Source organism: Temnothorax longispinosus, chromosome 10 (genome assembly GCF_030848805.1).
Source record: "Temnothorax longispinosus isolate EJ_2023e chromosome 10, Tlon_JGU_v1, whole genome shotgun sequence".
NCBI classification, from domain to species: domain Eukaryota; kingdom Metazoa; phylum Arthropoda; class Insecta; order Hymenoptera; family Formicidae; genus Temnothorax; species Temnothorax longispinosus.
The window spans coordinates 10,655,277-10,676,715 of NC_092367.1; the positions used below are offsets into that span (position 1 = coordinate 10,655,277).

At 39.6% G+C, this 21,439-nt stretch overlaps 3 protein-coding genes across 11 annotated transcripts; 1 reads left to right on the forward strand and 2 right to left on the reverse strand.

Annotated features, from left to right (window-relative positions):
- The first annotated feature begins 2,710 nt into the window (after nt 1–2,710).
- On the forward strand, nt 2,711–5,785 carry LOC139820419 (GTPase-activating protein and VPS9 domain-containing protein 1-like). 5 transcript variants are annotated; one of them, XR_011733956.1, is made up of 6 exons: nt 3,333–3,543; nt 3,641–3,845; nt 3,926–4,301; nt 4,425–4,909; nt 5,069–5,167; nt 5,378–5,785. XR_011733956.1 is itself a non-coding variant. In XM_071790691.1 (4 exons), exons 2-4 carry the CDS (start codon nt 3,821–3,823, stop codon nt 4,422–4,424), a joined length of 456 nt encoding a protein of 151 aa, XP_071646792.1. In that variant the 5' UTR covers nt 3,357–3,543; nt 3,641–3,820; the 3' UTR covers nt 4,425–4,780. The 5 variants fall into 5 exon arrangements, 3 of the variants coding, with proteins under 3 accessions (XP_071646792.1, XP_071646791.1, XP_071646790.1); XR_011733955.1 differs by lacking the exons at nt 5,069–5,167; nt 5,378–5,785 and having other exon boundaries at nt 2,711–3,543; nt 3,926–4,317; nt 4,386–4,780; XM_071790691.1 differs by lacking the exons at nt 5,069–5,167; nt 5,378–5,785 and having other exon boundaries at nt 3,357–3,543; nt 3,926–4,317; nt 4,386–4,780.
- Nucleotides 5,786–5,870: 85 nt separating this feature from the next.
- Nucleotides 5,871–12,256, reverse strand: LOC139820418 (uncharacterized). 5 transcript variants are annotated; one of them, XM_071790684.1, is made up of 8 exons: nt 12,129–12,256; nt 11,565–11,894; nt 9,614–9,823; nt 9,095–9,308; nt 8,667–8,826; nt 7,779–8,000; nt 7,356–7,652; nt 5,871–7,270 (listed from the first exon to the last, which is right to left on the reverse strand). In XM_071790684.1, the coding sequence occupies exons 1-6, from the start codon at nt 12,248–12,250 to the stop codon at nt 7,786–7,788; spliced, it is 1,251 nt and encodes a 416-aa protein (XP_071646785.1). In that variant the 5' UTR covers nt 12,251–12,256; the 3' UTR covers nt 5,871–7,270; nt 7,356–7,652; nt 7,779–7,785. The 5 variants fall into 5 exon arrangements, with proteins under 5 accessions (XP_071646785.1, XP_071646788.1, XP_071646786.1 ...); XM_071790685.1 differs by lacking the exons at nt 5,871–7,270; nt 7,356–7,652; nt 7,779–8,000; nt 8,667–8,826; nt 9,095–9,308 and adding exons at nt 10,148–10,229; nt 10,306–10,405; nt 10,584–10,647; nt 10,738–10,813; nt 10,900–11,317 and having other exon boundaries at nt 9,685–9,823; XM_071790686.1 differs by lacking the exons at nt 5,871–7,270; nt 7,356–7,652; nt 7,779–8,000; nt 8,667–8,826; nt 9,095–9,308 and adding exons at nt 10,077–10,229; nt 10,306–10,405; nt 10,584–10,647; nt 10,738–10,813; nt 10,900–11,317 and having other exon boundaries at nt 9,703–9,823.
- A 1,456-nt stretch (nt 12,257–13,712) lies between these two features.
- Nucleotides 13,713–16,596, reverse strand: LOC139820417 (uncharacterized). The gene has a single exon (XM_071790683.1). The coding sequence runs from the start codon at nt 14,980–14,982 to the stop codon at nt 13,720–13,722; it is 1,263 nt and encodes a 420-aa protein (XP_071646784.1). The 5' UTR covers nt 14,983–16,596; the 3' UTR covers nt 13,713–13,719.
- Nucleotides 16,597–21,439: the final 4,843 nt, after the last annotated feature.

The window sequence follows — 21,439 nt, forward strand, 5'->3', positions numbered from 1 at the left end:
GTAGATAATTTGGTATACTTGGTTCAATATCCGAAATTTAGTCTGCGGCCAGGTTGGCCGAAGACCTTGCAAGAACTCGGATTTCCCGAAAAAACGTTGATCAACGGAGCAGTGAACACCCACAGAGGACGTTCCTTTGTGGTGTTCAACGGTAACTCGGTGGGCGAAATAGACGAATGCGACAAGGGCAAGAGAGTCGCCAAATTTACGCCTCTCGAGGCGACCGGCGTGACGTCGATCTTCCGCTACGTCGACGGCAATTTGCACTTTACCACTCGGACGCAGTTCTACAGATTCAACGAATTTACGAGGACCGTCTCGTCGGCCGGTAAATTCGATCTGCGGATACTAAATATCGTCTGCCCTAAAACCGAACTGTTGCAACAGTTGCGCGATCTCCTCGATCAAATCGTACGCCTCAATAATAACTCATTAACGTCACCGGCGAGCGATTATTCGGACGATGACGACAACGGCGTTCGGCTCTCCGATCGCCGCATCCGCAGAGAGAAGTAGAGGACCGCGCAAATTTCCCACATCACGCCACGCGCGACATAAGTAAGATCTTTCCTACTTATACCGATGTGTCCCCCCAAAGCATCAGTATCGCATCGTCGGCCGAATACGACGCGTCGGAAAAAAAAATCAGAAACGAACGGTTACCGAAGCGCGCGTGCGAAATGTTCTCGATCGACCCACGCCGAGGGGTATTTCCCCTCCGGAGACGACGGATTCGGAGGCGAACGACAACGGCAATAAAATACGAAAAATCAGTTTGATGGACGATCGTCATTATCGTCGTCATCGTCAGGAGTCGCGTCACAGCTCTCATCCTCCCACCGACGCGCCCGTCGAAGACGATCGTCATTATCGTCGTCATCGTCAGGAGTCGCGTTCCAGCTCTCACCCTCCCACCGACATGCCTGTCGAATTGCCCGCGGTGCGCGTCCTGACGACGCGTTATCTGCTGACGACGACTGGCTACAAGTACATAGCCATAGGTATCACGATTAAGTCACCGTGGTACAGTATACATACCACGCCTTCGTACGTGGATATCGCTCTGGGAGACAAACAAGGCAGGGAGATCTCCCTGACGCTCGACATGTGGAAAGGACTGGTTGAGCGCAAACGCGACATATTGTCGTGCATGGAACACAGTTTCTCCGATGGAACTCGCCCCCCCTCGCCAATGTCGATCGAAGGGATGACGCTGCGATTCGGAGTGATCAACAACATGCCGATCCTACGTATGAAGCTACCCAACTTGGCTCGCGTGGCGATGGTGCTCAAAACCCTGCTCACGCTGTACAATCTCCAATTTTGCGTCGATCGCGTCGTCTCGGCGCTGAGCGCGGCGACCGAGGAGGTCGACGCGAAGTTTTCGCGCTATCGGGAGATAGCCGCCAACGCGATCAAAGTGGGAACTTCGGCTCAGACTGCGATACTGAAGAGCGAATTCTTCGATCCTAACAACATCGTCGACTGCGAGATCACCGCGCTCTGTTTCCGATCCTAATAATGTCGCGACGCGCGTCTACAAATATATATATTATTCATACGCGCGAAACAATGTAAGCGCACGTCGACGCGCGTGTATTTTTTTCTAAATAAAAAAACTACGTATCTCATCTGTGCGCTCTCTCTTTCTTTTTCCCCTTTTTTCCCAGATCCGTATCAAGAGACACGGTAGTGTCTCGCGTCAAGTACGCGCGAAGCGAGACGCACCGTGACTCTTTTACGCGAACGCACGAGTTGCGAGTACCCGAGATTTTGAGATCTCAATAATGAGTGAACGGATTAATTTCTAAGTAGGATTGATCGATAGCTTGGGGTTTGATTTATAAATAAGAGTCTTTATTTTTCCGTTACGTGCCCTACGAGCGAAGATATTGCGATGCAAAGTCCAAATGTGGAACATTTTTATTTAAGAAACGTCCACGTCGGTAAAAAATGGCGGCTGGTGTGTCACTTTCCCATTTTTGACACGAGAGTGCACTCGTGCACTGTCGCAGTGCGTGACATTTTTTTACAACCTAGAAAAGGATAAGTGTAAAGGCTCGTCTACAATGGCCGTAGCAGTAAGGTTGTAAGCTTGTAAGCAGTTGTAAGGCATATTCGTATGTATTTGACCGGAAATGAATGTCCGGGAAAGAATCTACCATATGAAATTGTTTGTATTTCGTATGAAGACTTTTGAAGTGCAATTGAAAAGGTTTGTGAGTCATTTGTTTAATTGTAATTAATTAATTATTTTTACACCATGCATTTAGCCGAAATAGATAAATTAATAAAAGTTTTTATACGGAATCGTTTGTATTTTGTATGAAGAGTTATGAAGTGTGATTAAAAAGGTTTGTGAGTCACCCAGATAATTTTAATTAAATATTTATAAACTCGGTAATTAGCCGAAATATAGATTTTTAGTTATTCATGTTAAAAGAAGAAGGCGCTAGTGTTCCCGAAGGTCCGTCTGCAATCAGAATTAATATGAACGTTTTAAAAATTATTTTATACTGAAATAAATAAATATACAGGCTAATAAGCCTGTAGCTATAAGCGATAGTTGCTAATTAAGTTTGTCACTCATATTTCCATCTTGCAGAGGACCTCCGTAACGAGATCAAATAAGATGTACACCAGCTGTGCAGGGTGAAGAGGTTATCTCAAACGCCCTTAATTGGGCCACAGTCCAATTAAGAGCGACTCACATGTCATTACCGCTAAAAAGTACTTCTTGCCATTTGAGTCAGCATGTCAGAGCTAGTCACTACGGATTGTGGTGACACAGCACTGGACTGCCTGCAGAAGTTAATCGCATATAGCCATCTCACTGGCAATGTGCCTGATTCAACGGAGCCTAACAAGCTGCTGATTGTGCGCATTGTCGAGACAATTTGCGGTTGCTTCACCGGTCCACAGACCGATGAGAGTGTGCAGCTGCAGATTATTAAAGCTCTGCTGACTGTAATGACAAGCCAGCATGTGGAGGTATACGAGGGTACGGTACTGTTAACAATTCGTACTGTTTACAACGTTTACTTGTCGTCGCGCAACCTGGTGAATCAAACAACAGCCTGTGCGACTCTCACGCAGATGATCAACGTGATCTTCGCGCGAATGGAGACTCAGGCGGAGGAAGAGAACGTGAGGCCTGATGGGGAACATCAGCAGGAGGGTTCTATCATAGCAAACGGCAAAACTGAAGCTGAGCTAAGCCTTAGTTAGCTAAGTCTAATGCTAGGTCTACAATGCGAGTCGTAAAGTCGTGAGTCGTAAGAATTGACCAATCGCAATCGAATTTGAGGAGAATAATCGACTGTGATTGGTCAATTCTTACGACTCACGACTTTACGACTCGCATTGTAGACCTAACATAACTCATCTTCATGAAACTTTACGTTGCGTGCGTCTATTTAATGACGATGGATGTAGAAAGCTCTTCAAATCACTTCGAGAGGATTATCAAAAGCGATCTCCTTATATCGCATATTTAATCAGATGTCGTCAGGGATTGCTGTCGACATTAGCTCACTTAGATAGGTACTGTTTATATATAAATATCATCTTTGTATGTAATGTATAAGTAAATGTAAGATGTTTAAATGTAAGATGTCAACCGTTTAATAATATTTTTCAGATTATGCGTGCGAGTTAAGTGCGATCGGGATGCTATCAATAATCATCTTGTATCCGTTTGTGTGAGGGTATTTTTGGAAAAAAAAGAAAGCTTTTCTCCTGCGAAGAGTTTAAAAAGCTTACGCTAGCTGACGAGAAACAGGATCTCGTAGATAATTTTCTAGGGAAGGTCCACGTGGAAATGGACAACGATCCGATTTGGCAATGTACATGAATATAATTATTTATCTCGCAATTGATCTTAGCGGAGTGCTCAGAGACGTCTGAACTTACTTCTTACTTTCAGCGGCAAGCGCCAACCAGTTAGATTTGGCGAGAGTCGTGGTGGAAAGAACCGTCATGGCACGGGTATACCACAATGCGCTCTATCTAAATGAAGATGGAGATGTATATAGGGACCAGCTTTTTCACGGTCATATCAATAAGTTGGCAAAAGTCGTAACTTCAAATCACAGGGACCTACGCATTTCAAAAGTTTATTATTACGAATGCCCCTGGTCATGGGCGCAGGCTGAATTGGCTGTGATATCGGCGTATAAGACTCCTAGGGATAAGTTGCAGTGTGTATTTTGTTGCGCGACTACCATCATGAATCTCTTCTCCATGGCGTCGGAAAGAGGCATACCTGCTGCCGACGATCTGACTCCCGTGCTGGTCTTCAGGTATGTCATAATCAAGGTATGCGATTGAAAAGAAAATTGTGATTTTAGCAAGAAGAGTGATTGTTAACGTGTGCTTAATTTCAGACTAATCCGCCGTCGTTGTATCGACTGTTCAATATGTAGACAGCTTTTACGGGAATCGATTGGAGGGAGAAGAACAATATTGGTGGACGCAGTTCTGCGCCGCGATCGAGTTAAAACAATGGATGAATGGATTAACAGTTTCTCAAGAGTATCACGATAAATAAGATTAGATTCGATGCTGGTGATAATGTAGAAATGTATCATAATCATAATTTGATGATTTCATAAAGAAGAAGACCAATATCTTGTGTAAAGCTAGCTGAACAGTTTTATGCTTCCAGTATCAATTAAAATTCTTAAATAGCCTCTTAAATAGTCTAACTGTTAGTTCTTTCGCACGTTATTATGTAACATTAGCAAAGACTGAATCAGATTATACGTAAAGTGTGGCTTTATCTTTATTTGTAACTCGAGTCATGACATGATATGACATTCGATATGACAGGTGTTTGTCACGTATGTGTGTATGTACATACATACGATATGTTGGAAAAACAGAATTTGCTGTGCAAAACGATCGTCGTGTAAGTATTTCTATGAGAAATTAGAAATATATATTTTAGGACACGCGCGAGATTGTAATCAACTTATAATAATTACCCATGTTTTCGCGTATATAATATAATAAAATACTACTATTACTACTACTACTAATAATAATAATAATAATAACGCGTGTGCAGGTCATGATGCTATGAAGAAGACGCATTGCGAGAAGGAACGAGAGTAAGAGAAGAGAAGAAGATGCAAGCATCCAGCGGGCAGCGATCATCGAGCATCGAGTAATTATATTATTGATTATTATTTATTAGGGCTCAGTCACAATGAGAGGAATAAGGGAATGTCGCATCTCACTTCAGTACACGTACATTAAAGTGAGATGCAATATGCCTTATTTCTAATTCCTTTATCTTATTCCTTATTCCTCTCATTGTGACTGAGCCTTTACACTTGAATTAACCGAATTAATCGGTTTATTTCTATTTATTTAGATTTGTTTGTATAAAAAAGGGAGGATTTTAAAAAGAAAAGATACTTGTTTAGTTTTCGGGGAACGTGTTATAATATGTATACCTATATAGATAATGGTGATGATATGCTCGTGAAATATATAGGTTATGCAATTTATATATTGTATAGATTGCATCTATGCATACAAGCGCCAATATCTTATAAAAAGTTTGACTTACACCACTGTGGCTTTTACCCTTCCACATATATATATATAACAAAATACCCGCAATGTGAGCTCACGACGCGTGCACGTCGTGCAAATAATTTGCACGGCGCCGCGGCGTGCACTCATGGTGCTAGACAGATGCGTCCTCAAATGATGCTCATATGACTCGCACGCGTGAGTGCCGCATGCATGCGGGTCATATGAGCATCAATTGCTCTCACCTTGTACCCTACTTTTTAATATAAATCTAATATATGTACTATTACAGTTATAAGAACGTTAAATTAAAGAAGACCAAATATATATTTATTTATAAACATTTTTATTTTAAAATTTGCACACACGTGAGTGCCGCATGCGTGCGGCTCATATGAGCATCAATTGCTCTCACATATATTATACATACATATATACGCTCTCAAGATATACGCTCTCATACATTTTATAAAGTTGAAACTCAATGAAATCATATCTCGATACGACAGCAATTGAAACCGACAAGTTTAAAGGATTCCGCACCAAACCACGGAAAAATGGATCCCGGTCAACTTGGCTAAAAAAATTTAGTATGATGTAGTTTATGACGTCCTGATGAAAAGTGACTATGAGCACTAAGTCCAAAAATGGACAGTTTTCGAGTTACAGAGCGTCAAACATCGGAAAAATGGGTTCATCGGCTCATGGTAGTCCTTAATGTGTGCGGTCATGTTGGTGTGTGCCTGTGTGTGTGTGTGTGTGTGTGAGTAGGTGTAAATAATATCACGCGCGCGCGCGCAAACACACACATATATACACGCACACTCAGTCAGTCACACACACACACACACACACACACACACACACACACACACACACACACACACACACACACACACACACTCACTCACTCACTCACTCACATTCACTCACTCACTCACTCACATTCACTCACTCACTCACTCACTCATTTACACACACACACACACACACACACACACACTCACTCACTCACTCACTCACTCACATACACACACACACACACACACACACACACACACACACACACACACACACTCACTTACTCACTCACTCACACACCACACACTCACTCACACACACACACACTTACTCACTCACACACCACACAACACTCACTCACTCACTCACCCCCCCCCCCCCACACACACACACACACACACACAGGCACAAACCAGTACGACCGTACACAGGACTATCTTGAGCCGATGAACCCATTTTCCTGATGTCTGACGCTTTGTAATTCGAAAATTCCATGTTTGGACTTTGTGCCCATGATCACTTCACCAGGACGTCATAAACTATACATAACAAAACTACTAAATTTTCAACCAATTTGATCAGGATACTATACTTTGACCATAGATTTACTTAAATAAATATAATTTCTTGTAAAGATAGCATACATGTACAAAGAGAACGCGCAATGTTTTTTTTTTCATATAAATTAATTTTACATAAATTAAACTTCTAACTTTTCTTAAATAATTCATACCAATAAAGATCTGATTTTAACGTCAATATTTGTAAGATGGTATTTTGAATTTCTTCTCAGTTACATTTTCTATAATACCCGTGATGTATTCTTGTTCTTCTAAATCCTCCTCTTTTTCGTTCTTTGCGTCATGACAAACATCTTTCTCCTCGCCTTCCGCGGTGCAAACCTCAGCTTCTCCCTTTGCCAGTTTGTCTACATAAACAATTTATCAATTTAAAAATTTCTTCGAAATTATTTCTAAAACAAACATTTTCTTTCATTCTTCTTTCTTCATTACCTTTCTTTTTATTTTTTCGTTGTTCCTCGCACCGAACGGCATTCTTCATATGAGCGGGTGTTGAAAGGTGTTCGTCGTACTCTATGCGAGACGGGAATTCTTTTAGACAAGGGAAGCAGCGGCGATGCAAAAAGGTTTTCAATTGTTGATGCTTTTCGCTCTTTCTATGCGTAGACAAGTTCCGTAAAAGTTGAGATCGCACATCGGTGGACTCATGCCTCTCGGAGGTGTATTGCGATTGTGTGTATTGTGATTGTGTGTAGTTCTTCCTTGTGCTCCTCCATTAAATCCGCCAACCTGAAAAACAAAAAAAAGTTAGAGAATTAGAAATGAATTTGTTATTTCTATCGAAAATCAAGAAACTTATGTATATAAAAAATTAGTTTACTCTTTTACATCTCGTAGAGTTAATTCGAGCTTTACCTTTCGTTTAATTATCCGATTCGTATTCGGTCATCTCCTCGGATGTACACTCTTCATCATCGGTTTCATCGTCTTCGGGATCCTGCTCTTCTGTTACTATTGCATTCTTTTTAATTCTGTTACGAATTCTCTGCTTTGCCGCACGCAAAACCTCTTGCATGTCTATTTTAAATTCCATTTTGCTCTCTGGCCCTTTGAAGAACGGACAATTTTGAGCTGCAACTGAAAGATAAAAATGAACATTTGTAAAGTTACACTACAAGGCTAATTCACCAATAAATTTTCGTAGTCGTTTTTCTTAGTTCCTTTTTTACAAAAATGTTTGTTTACAAAAACAATGTCTTAATGTCTTTTTACAAAAACAAACCTTGTTTGTTTACAAAAATCAACGAAAAAAAGAAGTGAGAAAACCGTGTGAAAATTCATACTGTAGATTTTAATGAGTTAACCAATGGACAACATTTTGGTACAACTCCAGTTATTTGCCATTTGGTATAAACAAATAAAAATTGAGTAGAAATTTTTCATTGGAATATGTACGAGAATTTTTGCAACGATTGGTTGTATATTATATAAAAAACTAGCATGCCCCGCCGGGCTTCGCCCCGGAGAACATGTGTATTAAGACACGCAAATAGTCTCTCTCTTTCTCCCCCTTCCTCCTTCTCCCTCCCCTCTCCCTCCCCCTCCCTCCCTCCCTCTCCCTGGATATCTTTCTAGATTAATTTTTTTTTTTACGTGGTAACGAAAAACTATACAGCCTAAATCACTCCCTGGGAAATTCTACCCCTACTTCATATACAATACTTTCAAAATCTGTCCAGCCGTTCTTGAGTTATAAATGGTGTAACTAACCCGACTTTGTTTTATATATAAAAGATGTCTTACGATATAGGATATTGGCAATTTTTGTATCGCCAAAATTTCTTGACTCAGCACCACCAGACCACGTAAACTTATTGACCAACTCGTCAGTCATAATCTCCTTTAGAGAGGAATGTAAAAAGTCACGCAATTTTGAGCCTCCTAAACTTTTTAAATGATGATACTAAAATAATAAAATAATGTATGTTTCAATATTGTATCCATCAGGTAAAAATCAAGTAACTAATAAATATCTATTTCATTATACATATAATATAGAGATAATAAGAGAATATACACACACACACACACAATAAATCGAGTTATAATATATGTTTTATATCGAAAAAGGACATTGTAAACCTACTTATAAAATACATTTCAATTACATATTGAGAAATTATAGTAGGTATTATACATGCAATGGATTCATTAATAATTAAGCTACTCACCATTTTCTTACGCGCACTTCTTTGGGAGTCGCTTTCCATTTCATCGAATTGGTCTAGCGTATTGAGCGGAAAGCCCTCGAGCGGTTCGTTAAAGCTTCTGGTTACATTTACTTCGCCTACTTTCTGCAGTAACCCTTCCTGCAGTATCTGTTGACCTTGCTGCATCAATTGCTTATGCCCTTCGAGTAGTTCATTCATTTTTTTTTCTAGTACCCTACAAATTTTATACAATAATTAAAAGTATTACTATAAGTATATTATACAAATATTAAAATTACAATCTGCGTAAAGCTCAAGGTCCTGATTCCGAAAAAGGTTTGGCTATCAAAAAATTACTCGTTAATCATAGATCTAAAAAAAACAACTGCTTTACAGTGTAGCATAAAAAAAGAACATATTAACCACATCACAAAACAGTAATGCAAAAAATTTATAGTTATAATACATTATTTTTACAATTAATTATTTACATGAAAGGCTGAATTTAACACATTTCAAATATTTCCATATGTTACTCACGTTAATCTCTCAAGGATTTCATTTGAGTTACGTGAATCTACCGTATCAGTAATCGAGGCGGCACTGTTAACTTTCGAAGAGGTAAGATTTGTCTCTTTCGGAGAATTAAGTGATATATCTATATTATCCATGCTGTGCTTGTATTTACGACCGTGAATTGGAGAGTCTAATCCGGAAGAGAACTCATCCGAAACAGGCAATGTTTCTTTCCTGAACAAAAAAATATAAAAAAACATGAATAAAATTGTTACTAAAATAAAAAGTATGTTTGTTAAGTATTTATTGCTTCTATTTTATATTTATATTATATTGCCGCTTATCAAGTAAAAATTTCAAATTTACTTTACGTTTACTGTTAAAGTTTACAGTTAAATTAAATTTATTATTAATGAGAGAGAGAGAGAGAGAGAGAGAGAGAGAGAGAGAGAGAGAGAGAGAGAGAGAGAGAGCTAGTGAAAATAACCTAGTCAAAATGATGTCAAAGTGACATTAAATTGGCGAGGATTATACACGTCATTATGATAATGTTTTTACCACGAGTCGCAAAATAAAGCCTTGAGAATCAAATTTTGTCAGTAAGTGCCTAATGTCTCGGGAAACTCCGGATCCCAAAAACCTTTAAAAAGATTATATTTATTATATATATATACATATATAACATAAAAAAGTGATAATAAAATAAAATATTATACCTTCTGGTGTATTTGGTCGCTCATATTTGCGCCGATGTCGCGAGCATTGATTCTTCCGTTTTTGTAACTCTTCTTTGGACAATGACAACATGTTATAATACTAAAAATCACAATTATGAATTACTTTTTTATGAGACAAATATTTATATTTATATTTCTTTTTTTATTTATATATTTATATTTAATTATTTATATTTTTTTATTCATATCTTATATAACTATACTGTTAATATTGCATTAATTACTTCTCTACATTCCCAGTAATCCTGGCCGTTTACCTTTGCTCTGTCAGCTTTACATCGCATGTTAAGCTGCTCTGAAATGTCCTTTCTTTTTGACAATCTGTAAATAATATTTTTATTAGATATATAAAAGCAACTTACATTACCACAATTGTTAAGTAATATTTACACATTAAACTTATCCAGTTACCTCTTTTTCTTAGGTGGCTTGTTTTCGGTGTCATCCAAATTGAAATCATCCATTTTATTTCTATTCGCAGTTTGTTCTGCAGGCAGATAAAAAGTTTCGTCTTCGATATCGGTTTATTGGTAAAAGATAACTTGTGTTAACTTTATCTTTCAATATACTAACATTTTCCATTTGCATAGAAGTATGTTTAGGCGAAGGACATAATCCAAAATCTATACGTTTTACAGGAATTTTCCTCTTGAGTTTTAAATACTGTTTGACTTTAGACGCAAGGGTAGGACTTTGCGTAGGACTAGGATAGATCACATCTTCGGAACTTTCACTAGTGTTGTTCACTAGTGTTGTAGCACTATTTTTAGTTGCATTTGCATTATTCTTGACTGGATAAAATGCAAGTCGAGGTCTCTTCCTTAGATATGGTCTAGAGTCGAGCATTGATGGACTATTATTTTCGTCGGTATTTTTGTCCAAAGATTCATTAGCATCTGGTGCAAATTCCGTATCGGAACCTAATTCCAATAATTCTTCATCCTTTGTTTTCGTACAAGGTGTATCAACTTCCATTTGGGATGAAAAATGGCTACGAAATCACATAGATATATAATATTTAATCGATAAATTAAAAAAAGTTTACACATAAATAATACCGAATTTTACTTGTATTCTATAACAGAGAAAGTCTAAAACAGAAAAGATGATAAACGACGGTTTTGACGTCATATTGACATCATTTTGACTAGGCTGTTTTCAGTGCGAGAGAGAGAGAGAGAGAGAGAGAGAGAGAGAGAATGGAAACATTTAATTATATACTATTATTATCTACTTACGAATTTTTATACGTGATAACTTCTGAATCATTCAATTTTTTAAATGTATTTGAAATATTCTCTTTCTCCGATTCATTGACACATTTTTCTTCGCCCCCGGAATTCTCCAAATTTTTTGTCATTAGTCGCAGTCGGTTCAATTCCTGCTTCATGTGTTTCACAGATTGGCCACTCTTCAATTTATTTGGACGTTTAGACTCTTTGTCCGAAGATGTCATTGTTAGAGGTTTTGATATTGTACCAGTGCTCGAAGTTTTCGAAACTTTCTTATTTTCTTCAGTAATCGGGGCAGCACTGTTAACTTTCGAAGAGGTAGACAATGTTTCTTTCCTAAACAAAAAATGTAAAAAAAAACATGAATAAAATTGTTACTACAATAAATAAATATGTTTATAAAGTATTTATTGCTTTTATTTCATATTTATATTACATTGCCGCTTATCAAGTAAAAATTTCAAATTTACTTTTTGTTTATTTAATGTTGAAGTTTACAGTTAAATTGAATTTATTATTAATGAATGAATACATTTAATAATAATTAATATACTATTATTATCTACTTACGTTTCTTCACACATGACGACTTCTGGATCATTATTATCTGACGCACTAACATATATTTTATCGTCTTCGGTATTCTCGAATTTTTTGACTATCAGTCGTAGTCGGTCAATTTCCTGCGTCATGCGTTTCGTGGATTAACTACTCTTAAATTTTTTTTTGGGACGTTTAGACTCATCGTCCAAAGATGTCAGCAACTTTCTTGGAGGTTTTAGTAATCTACCAGTACTCGAAATTTTGAAAACTTTTTTCTTTTTTTCCACTTTTTTCTCCATGTTGCTACGATTTTAATGAACAACAAAATGTATATAGTAATTTGAAACTGCATTTTATTTTTAACAAATGTTAATCTCGTGTTTTTTGTTGAAAGTAATAATAAAATATGAATAATACATAGAATTTCTATGCGGATTGTGTAGTTTATTATTTTTGGAAAAGTAGTCGGTATAATTGTACTTAAAACTTGATCCGTTCACTCGTTATTGAGATCTCAAAATCTCGGGTACTCGCAACTCGTGCGTTCGCGTAAATGAGTCACGGTGCGTCTCGCTCTGCGCGTACTTGGCGCGAGACACTGCCGTGTGTCTTGATTGTCTTCAGAATGTCTTGTATAAAATTTTGTATAGAATTTCTTGTAATATTAAGGTACTATTAGGGATGTAAGTAGAGATACGCATATCCACTCATTTGCAAGAACGCACTCTTCTTGGCCTTCTACACCACTCCATTTCGGCATTCTGTACATTTTGCTTTTGACATCGTTTAAGTTGACTGCCTCGACTGCGTGTGACAGATTTAAGCAATGGTATACTCCTACAAAATTGGAAGTCAGTCCGACATCATATAAAGCAACCTGTGTACGAAATTTTTGTACAATGAAGAAAATATTTCTTTCCATTTGTACAATGTTTGTTATTAAGCAGACCTTAGAATTTTGAAGGAAAATGCAATTATCACGCATGGATGTTGAAAATGTGATTTTTCCAACTTGCAGCTTCCGAAATTGCTGACAAAGGCGGACAGGGATGTGTTCTACTAGAGGACCCTCTGCATGAGGTTTAGAGCAACGAATTTGGATACGGTTATCAACGTGTGCAAAACTAAAATCATTTAGTTCGCACATTCTCTTATAGAATTGTTGGAGAGCGAGGTGCGGTTTTCGAATATATTTTCGAAATTCCGGCATATTGTTCTCATAGCAAAATGCACTGAACGTTTCCAAAGAACCTAATTGCCTAACATCGTCGACTATGTGCAAAAGGCCATGTACATTATATGAAAGAAATTGTTCTCCGTATAGTTGCTCACACATATTGACGTAGGTCTCCAAAGCTTCTTGACAGAATGCGTATATTTCTTCAGCCACGTTTTCAAAACTGAGAAGGCGTATCACGCAATGTAACAAAATAAAATGGTGATAATATTCTTCACTAAAAACATTTCGCAGAACAGCCGGAGCAGTGTATAGTAGCAGTTGTCTAAATTCAGTACCTTTGAAGTGATGGAACATAGACAATTTATTTGGGCGGCGATTGAATTCCGTGGGACAATATGATGTAAGTGCCATCATTCTCGAATCAAGAATATTCAGTTGTCATACGTTCAATTTTTGAGGTCCATACTTCCCGTGAATATGAGCAGAAAAAACTTTCTTAACATTTCCTACATACACAAGGTGTAAGCTTTCGAAAGGTACTTGCTTCACTAATCCCAACACCGGAGATAATGGACTTCGGCCTTTGTGGTGATCTTCGTCTATCATATCACGGTACTCTTCATCCGTTCTTGGTGGATGTCGAATCCCTGGAAAAATCATCGCTCCCCGAAAACCAGGTTCTTCGCAACGATGACCTTGAACTTTGCATTTTGAACAGGCGTTTGATGACGTATGCCCATAATGATTTAAAGCAAATGCCCTTGCAGGTGCATCGGCAATAAAACATCGGACATTTAACGGAAGCTGTCGATTGCGTATAAAAATTCCACCTTCTTCACGTATATCCACAATTTCTTGAACAAATTGAGCGAAAAAATCAAATGCATTTGATGGTTTTTGTTTTCCTTTGAACATACCCGCTATTACAGGCTTTTTATCAATTAAATTCCAAATCCGATATTGAATAAGCCAAAATTGATCTGTGCCACTTCTGTGCATTTCAGCACCGTCGGTACTAAAATCTATTTCGATAGTTTCAGGCAACATATCTTCAGGAAGATTTTGCAGTTTCTTTTTAAGTGTGCATTTTAATCCCATATGTAGGTACTCTCCCCCAGGTATTTGTTGAACTTGTGTAGTAGCGACAGTAGTTGGAGTTTTTAATAACGTTCTCGTATCCTTGGGTAGACAAAGCAGGTTGAAAGGAAACTCACGTAATGTTTTAAGCAGTACATTTCCCTGTTTATGTTTTAAATTTGTTGCTAAAAATGTATTTTTTAATATCCTCTTCTTCATATCTGCAAGGTTTTCTAGTACATTGTCGTTCTCATCTTCTGAAGAGCTCGATGTATTATTGTGTTCTTCTATATTATCGTATCCCACTTCTTCTCCATTGTTTTCATCGTGGTCCTCTTCTTCTTCTTCTTCTTCAGTACTTTTACCGTCTGCTGCTTCTTCCTCACTATCCTCTACTTCTTCACCTCTGTCAGAAGTTTGTTCATCGTCACCATCAGTAGATTGTTCCTGATTGTTCCTGGTTGTTCCTGGTTCATTCTCTGACACATCTTCTGATGTGGGATTAGAACCATCAAAATCCTGAGCTATTGATACAAAGCCTCTTCGGTGGCCTGAGATTACAGACAACCGCCTTCTCTTGTGTCTCTCACTGAGGTTAACGAATCTCTTGAATTTCATAGACATCCTCGTCGATGTAAAATTTGTCTATTACTGATAAGTATGGCCTTGAAAATAATTTTTAGGATATGTATCTTATTTAAACATTTTGTACCAATAAAGCAAACGCAAACACAGACGTGAGAGCAGAGATAAGGAAAAATTATTTTTATTCAATAATCGAAGCCATGAATTACGTGCAGGACCACCACCTTAACGTATTTAAGATATAAGTATAAAAGCCCTATATTTAGAGAAGAGTAAAACTGCCTGAATAGAATAAAGCTGCAACTTTTTATTTGAAAACGAATTAAAATAAAACACACTGCTCTAAAAAATTAGGGGATCACTTTTTCTCAGTAAATTTTTGTCCATTTTTAAACTGTGATTACTCAACAAATAATTAACGTAGAAATAGTATTAAAAAGGTTTTACAGGGCAAACTTTCTACTATAATGTGTCTCAGTTCAATTTTTACTCAGTTTAATACTCAAAGCCGTAGTCAGCTTTAAATAAGGACGTATTTGAGATATCCAAAACTGGAAATTTGCAGTCTTCCACCGCCTGAGAAAAAAATTAGCGAATATAATCATTGATACCATCTCAAAGTACGGACTTTGCACTTTTAAACACACACACACACACGCACACGCACACACACATGATGTGCAAAATCCGACCGAGCAACTTCCTCGTTGTGCACATCCGATTACGCAAATGCCGGCGGTATCATGCTAAAATCATTAAAAAAACAGGGGTTAATTTAAATTGCGATATCTCCCTAAATAATTGGCGGACAATTTTTTTTTTTTTTTTTTTTTATTTGAAAGTGCAAAGTACGTACTTTGAGATGATATCAATAATTATGTTCGCCAATTTTTTTCTTAGGCGGTGGAAGACTGCAAATTTCAAGATTTTGGATATCTTAAATACATCCTTATTCAAAGCTGACTACGTAGTACAGTAAGATTAGGTCTTAAAATGGCAAAACGGATTGACAAGCTAATTTTTTTAGGGTGAGTAGAAGATCATAAGAGATGCCCAAATTCACAAAGTTCCAACCTTTCCTGTGTGTCAGCGGCTGTCTTGAAAATAGGGGTAAGTTTGGATATCTCAGCTCCTATTGTTCAAATTGACACTTTTTTGTTGGAACTTCTTTTCCTTAACAACTATTAAAAAATTTTCTAAACAGAAGTTGTAGCAAATATTTTTACCTACAAAACAAAAAAAAATGGAAAAAATCCGACCAATAGGAGCTGAGATATCCAAACTTACCTGTAATTTCAAGATGGCCGCCGACGCACAGGAAAATTTTGTTGAAACTTTGTGAATTTGGGCATCTCCTATAACCCTCTACTCACCTTCAAAAAATTGGCTTGTCAATCTGTTTTGCCATTTTCAGACCTAATTTTACTGTACTACTTGATGTATTTGTTTTTTTTCTTTCGTTAAAAATTTCCTGAGATATTTCAAATTTTGTCATGATATTTTTTATATAAAACATGAAATATTTCGTAAAGTATTCACTTTTCGATGACTTTATCTTGATACTTTTGTATGTAGATTCATGAAAGAAACCAAATAATAATATTGATTTTTTACATTTGTAATTTTGTAAAATAGAATGCATCTACAAAATGCAATCAAAAATTTTAAAATAATTTTTTTTTACAACAAGCGATTTCTTTCATTATTCTATATACAAAAGTATCAAGATAACGAGTGATATATACCTAACGAACGAACCAAGTCACGCTATATCTGATACTGAAGGTACTCTAATTTGAAGTCGTAATTGCGCGCAAAGCGTGGAAAATATATAATCAAATAGGATTTATTACATACTCATTTAGAAAATGAGATTATGAGTAAGACACATAGGCTATGAAAGATTTAAATTAAGAAAGTATAAAACAAATACATTTTAAAGTATTATAATTACACATTAGCATGTTTTTTTATTAAATAATTAATAAATTAATTAAAAGATTGTTACATAAAAAATAAGATATTCCCTGTTCTCTTATTTATTCTTATATATGACGTGCATATTGAAAAAAATTTGAGTATTTTTTTTTTTTCAACAGTTTCTATGATATTTAATCCTGGAAAGAAGCTAAATAAAAATACTTAAAATAGGATTTTACTTATAATTTTATTTTACTTTTTTCTTTTTTTTCTTGCAGTACTTATCAAAGCAATAATTCAAATTTAATCAATTTTAACATATTTAATATTAAAATTACCCAAATAATATTATTAATTTGTCATAATGTCACATTTTCATGATCTCTATTTTATTTTCTGAAAATCTGTGTATAGAATGCTAAAAAAAGTATAAGAAGTGATATCTTTATCAAACTTGGAAATGACATATTTGTTAGATCATCATTTATTACTTTTTGTCGAGTTTAGTCTGTTGTGAGCGCACAACGCACTTGGCAACCGAATTGCCAAGTGTCAGGGAAATTCGACCCTAGCGACTAAAATCGTCAAGACCAAAGGTCCATCGAGGACCGATATCGCTGACGCGAAGGTCAGCGCGGAGCGCTGACCACACAGGTTAATGCTACCGCGGGCGATCCCGAGGTAGCAACGGGAAACCAATATAAGACCGCCGAATCGAGCGATTAGGCAGTCGGTCTGAGAACTCCCACGCGACGTCGCGTTGAAACATCTACGAACTCTAACGAATCGCGAGACGGGAACACTAAATAAAGAACACCTCGTCCAAGCCAAGCTCTAGTATATTTATAAAGTGTTAAAGTGGTGTTTAACAAAGTGTGATCATTAACCGAGCCCGCCAGACGCCCTCATCCCGATCCTTCCGAGCTCGCGAGCGGAGCACGACCCCTTCAGCCGTCTGAACGGCTAACATTGGTGGCAGCGGTGGGATCTGCTCCATCTACTCGCGCAAGAGGACCGGACTTCTGAGCTCATTCACACGCCTGAAACAAAATGAGCACATTAGTGAACGGCGGCAACATATCCCGGAGAGGAAAAGCCAGCTAAGACACGAGCGAAAAAGACGGTAGCAGCCGCGAGTGCAGAAGTGACACCGGAGACGGCCACGACTTACCGCACGGCATCACCGGCCCGAGCGACGACGCAGGGACACAGCGACAACAGGGACGCAGCCAAGCAGCAAAGCGGCCCGACGACCAGGCGATGCAGACGGACAGCAACATGCGATTCGTGGCGATATTGTAAGTGCGAAAATTATTATATCCCCGAGCGCTAAGTAGATGTCGGACGACCCGAACCGACAAACGCCCGTCCGACAAGCGTCGTTCGTCCATAGCGAGTCCGCGCACCGCGCTTCGCGTAATCTAGCTAACCCGGTGAGTGCGACGCGATCCGAAAGCGAAGGGTTAAACCGGCCCGCTGAAAGCGAAGGGTTAGACCGGCCCGCTGAACAAGACGGATTAGACCGAGTTCGACAAAATTTAGATTCGCGTTTTGCCGAGGAAGAGACGCCCGTACTATCTCCGAACGTTGTCATAGAACGCGAGTTTCCGTTCGACGAAGTAGACGTAAGCGTAACAGGCGAACGCGAACACCGCGATAATAATACAGAGCGACCGACAGACTCACTGACAGACGTCTCCGACGTCACGCCGAGCCACGTGTCACAACGAGGAGAATTTTCCCTCACCTCATACGACACCGACGTATTTGACCCTAACGAGAAGGACTATACGCCTAAAGCTCTCAAAATGAGTCAGACGAGAAACGCGACTCCAAGCCGAGAGAACCGCGAGAAAAATCCGGACCCATCTAGAGTGTCCGAACAAGCCGTCACCGAAACGGCGCAAAATGGACCGCCCGCCAGGCGATCTCAGGCCCCAGAGCCGACGCGATCCGAGTTGAGAGCCCCGGACGCCGTAATTACTGATTTAATTAATCTAATACGCGACATGCAAGAACGCATGGACCGCATCGAGGCTACGGAATTCGACCGATCAGCCGAACTCCTTCGCGCTTTTCGCGAATTGCAGAATCGCGTAGGCCGGATGGAATCCGCCACATACGATTCCGACACGCGAGACCGTCGCGTACACAGCCAGGGCCCGCTGGATATCACATACGGACGAACGCGTAGCGACGTCCGGAACCAACCGGGTCTAGTTACCGGGTACCTCAGCCTTAAAGAAGCGCGAGCAATGATACCCGAGATCAATGGAGATTCGCGAGAACGCGTCCGAGAGTTCGTAAACGCTAGCACGTATGCTATGAAAAATATACAGCCGACCAACGAGTCAATGTTACTCGAAGCTATTCTTTGTACGAAATTTAAAGGGAAGGCTATGACAGATTTCGACACGCGCGATATCCGCGATTTTGATCAATTAAAGCGCGAACTCGAGACAGAATATTTAGGAAAACGCTGCACGACGCACTTGCAGCTAGAATTTAATTCGCTAGCGCAAAAGCCCGGCGAAAGCGCACAAGAATTCGGTAGGCGCGTCGAGAAATTAGCGCGCGAATTGTATGAAGCAATGGAAGAGGGTAAAGGCCACACGCAGGAACAGCAGAAGGCCATCCTTGAAAACATAAAAACTCAAGCGCTGCATAACTTTCAGATCGGATTGCACGACGATATAAAGCTGTTAGTAAGAGCGCAGCGATACGCAAGTTTGCAAGAAGCAATAACCGGCGCCAGCGCGGAGGAAAAGGTTAGAGGCCCCTCCCCGCGGAGCGCGCAAGCAACGGCAAAAAATAAATACCCCGCCGCGAATACGCGAGGCGCGGGAAATACCGTAGGACAATGTCACAAGTGCGGAAAGAACGGTCATTACGCGCGAGATTGCCGTACGGGCCGACAAGCAAACAGATACGCGTTGCCGAAACCCGAGAAGCCTAGCGGCATTAACACGATAGAGTGTTCATATTGTAAAAAGGCAGGGCATAAGCGCGACGAATGCTGGTCGTTAAACGGGCGACCAAAACCCGAGCGACCGCGCCGAACGAAAACGGAAGCAGTTAAGAAAACGCCCGTGAGTACTGTCAGAAAGACAAGGACACAAGAATCTAGCGAGGAAACATCCTCTCGCAGCAGCAGCAAGGAGGATGAGAAGCCTAAAAGGAATAAGGCGCGCGCCGCCGAGACATATCGTGTTGCACAGATAAGCAAGAAGCACGAGGAAGGCCCGCTAGACTTAGAGACGCTGCCCGTACAGGAGGCAGAGAAAGGAGAAATGGACCTGTTATTAGATTCAGGCGCAACACTCACGTTAATAAAAGTGGGAAATTTGAAAGCGAAAGCGATGGTGAAGGAAGCACGGTTAGCGCTAGTCGGCGTAACCGGACACCAGATTCACACGATAGGGAAGATAAAAGCCACTGTGGATCTCGGAGATAAAAAAATTCGCCACACGATGTACGTGGTGAAAGACAATTTTCCCATTGAGTACGAAGGCATTTTAGGAAACGACTTCCTCTCAAAACACAAAGCAGATATTTCAAATTCGAAAAAGCGATTAAAAATCGGCTCAGCTTCCTTTAAGCTCCGACCTTTTCGCAAGGTAAAACTTCCGCCACATAGCGAAACAATTGTGGAAGCCGTCACCGATCATAATCGTGTCGGCATTGTGCGGAGCGGCGAACCCGCCCCAGGGGTCTTTATCGGGCATTGCCTAGTGCAGCCCGTCGAATTTAAATGTCCGATTAGCGTATTGAATGTGACGGACAAGCCCGTGGAGATACTCACTCCACATGTAACTTTAGAAGACCTGCCGCCGCCCGACACCGCGGACGTTCTCTCGTTACGCTCGAGCGACGAGCGCGAGACCATCGCCGAACGACAAAAGAAAGTACGCGAGCAAGTACAGCTCGATCACTTGAACGCCGAAGAGCGAGCAGCCGTAGAACAAATTTGCGATGATTACTTTGATGTGTTCTATATAGACGGCGACCATTTAAGCGCGACTACCGCAATAGAGCACGAGATAAATATCCGGCCAGGTAGCGCGCCCGTGAATGTGAAACCATATCGGTTACCCGAGAAGCATAAGGCCGAAGTGAAAAAGCAAATAGAAAAGATGCTCGAAGACGGCATAATCAGCCCGAGCACGAGTCACTGGAACGCACCGATAATAGTCGTTCTTAAAAAACCGGACGCATCCGGAAAAGTGCAATTTCGCGTGGTTATTGATTTTCGGAAAATGAATGATCTCACCATGGGAGATTCTTTCCCCATGCCGAACATAACCGACATACTAGACCAATTAGGTAACGCGAAATATTTTACCGTTTTAGATTTGGCCTCGGGGTATCACCAAATCCCCATGCATAAAGACCACAAAGGCAAAACAGCCTTCTCCACTCCGGATGGGCACTTTGAATTTAATCGCATGCCTTTTGGTCTGAAAAACGCACCGGCAGCATTTCAGCGGCTAATGTACGCGGTGCTGGCCGGCCTGCTAGGGCTGAGATGTTTCGTGTATATCGACGACATCGTCATATACGGGGCGACGCTAACGGA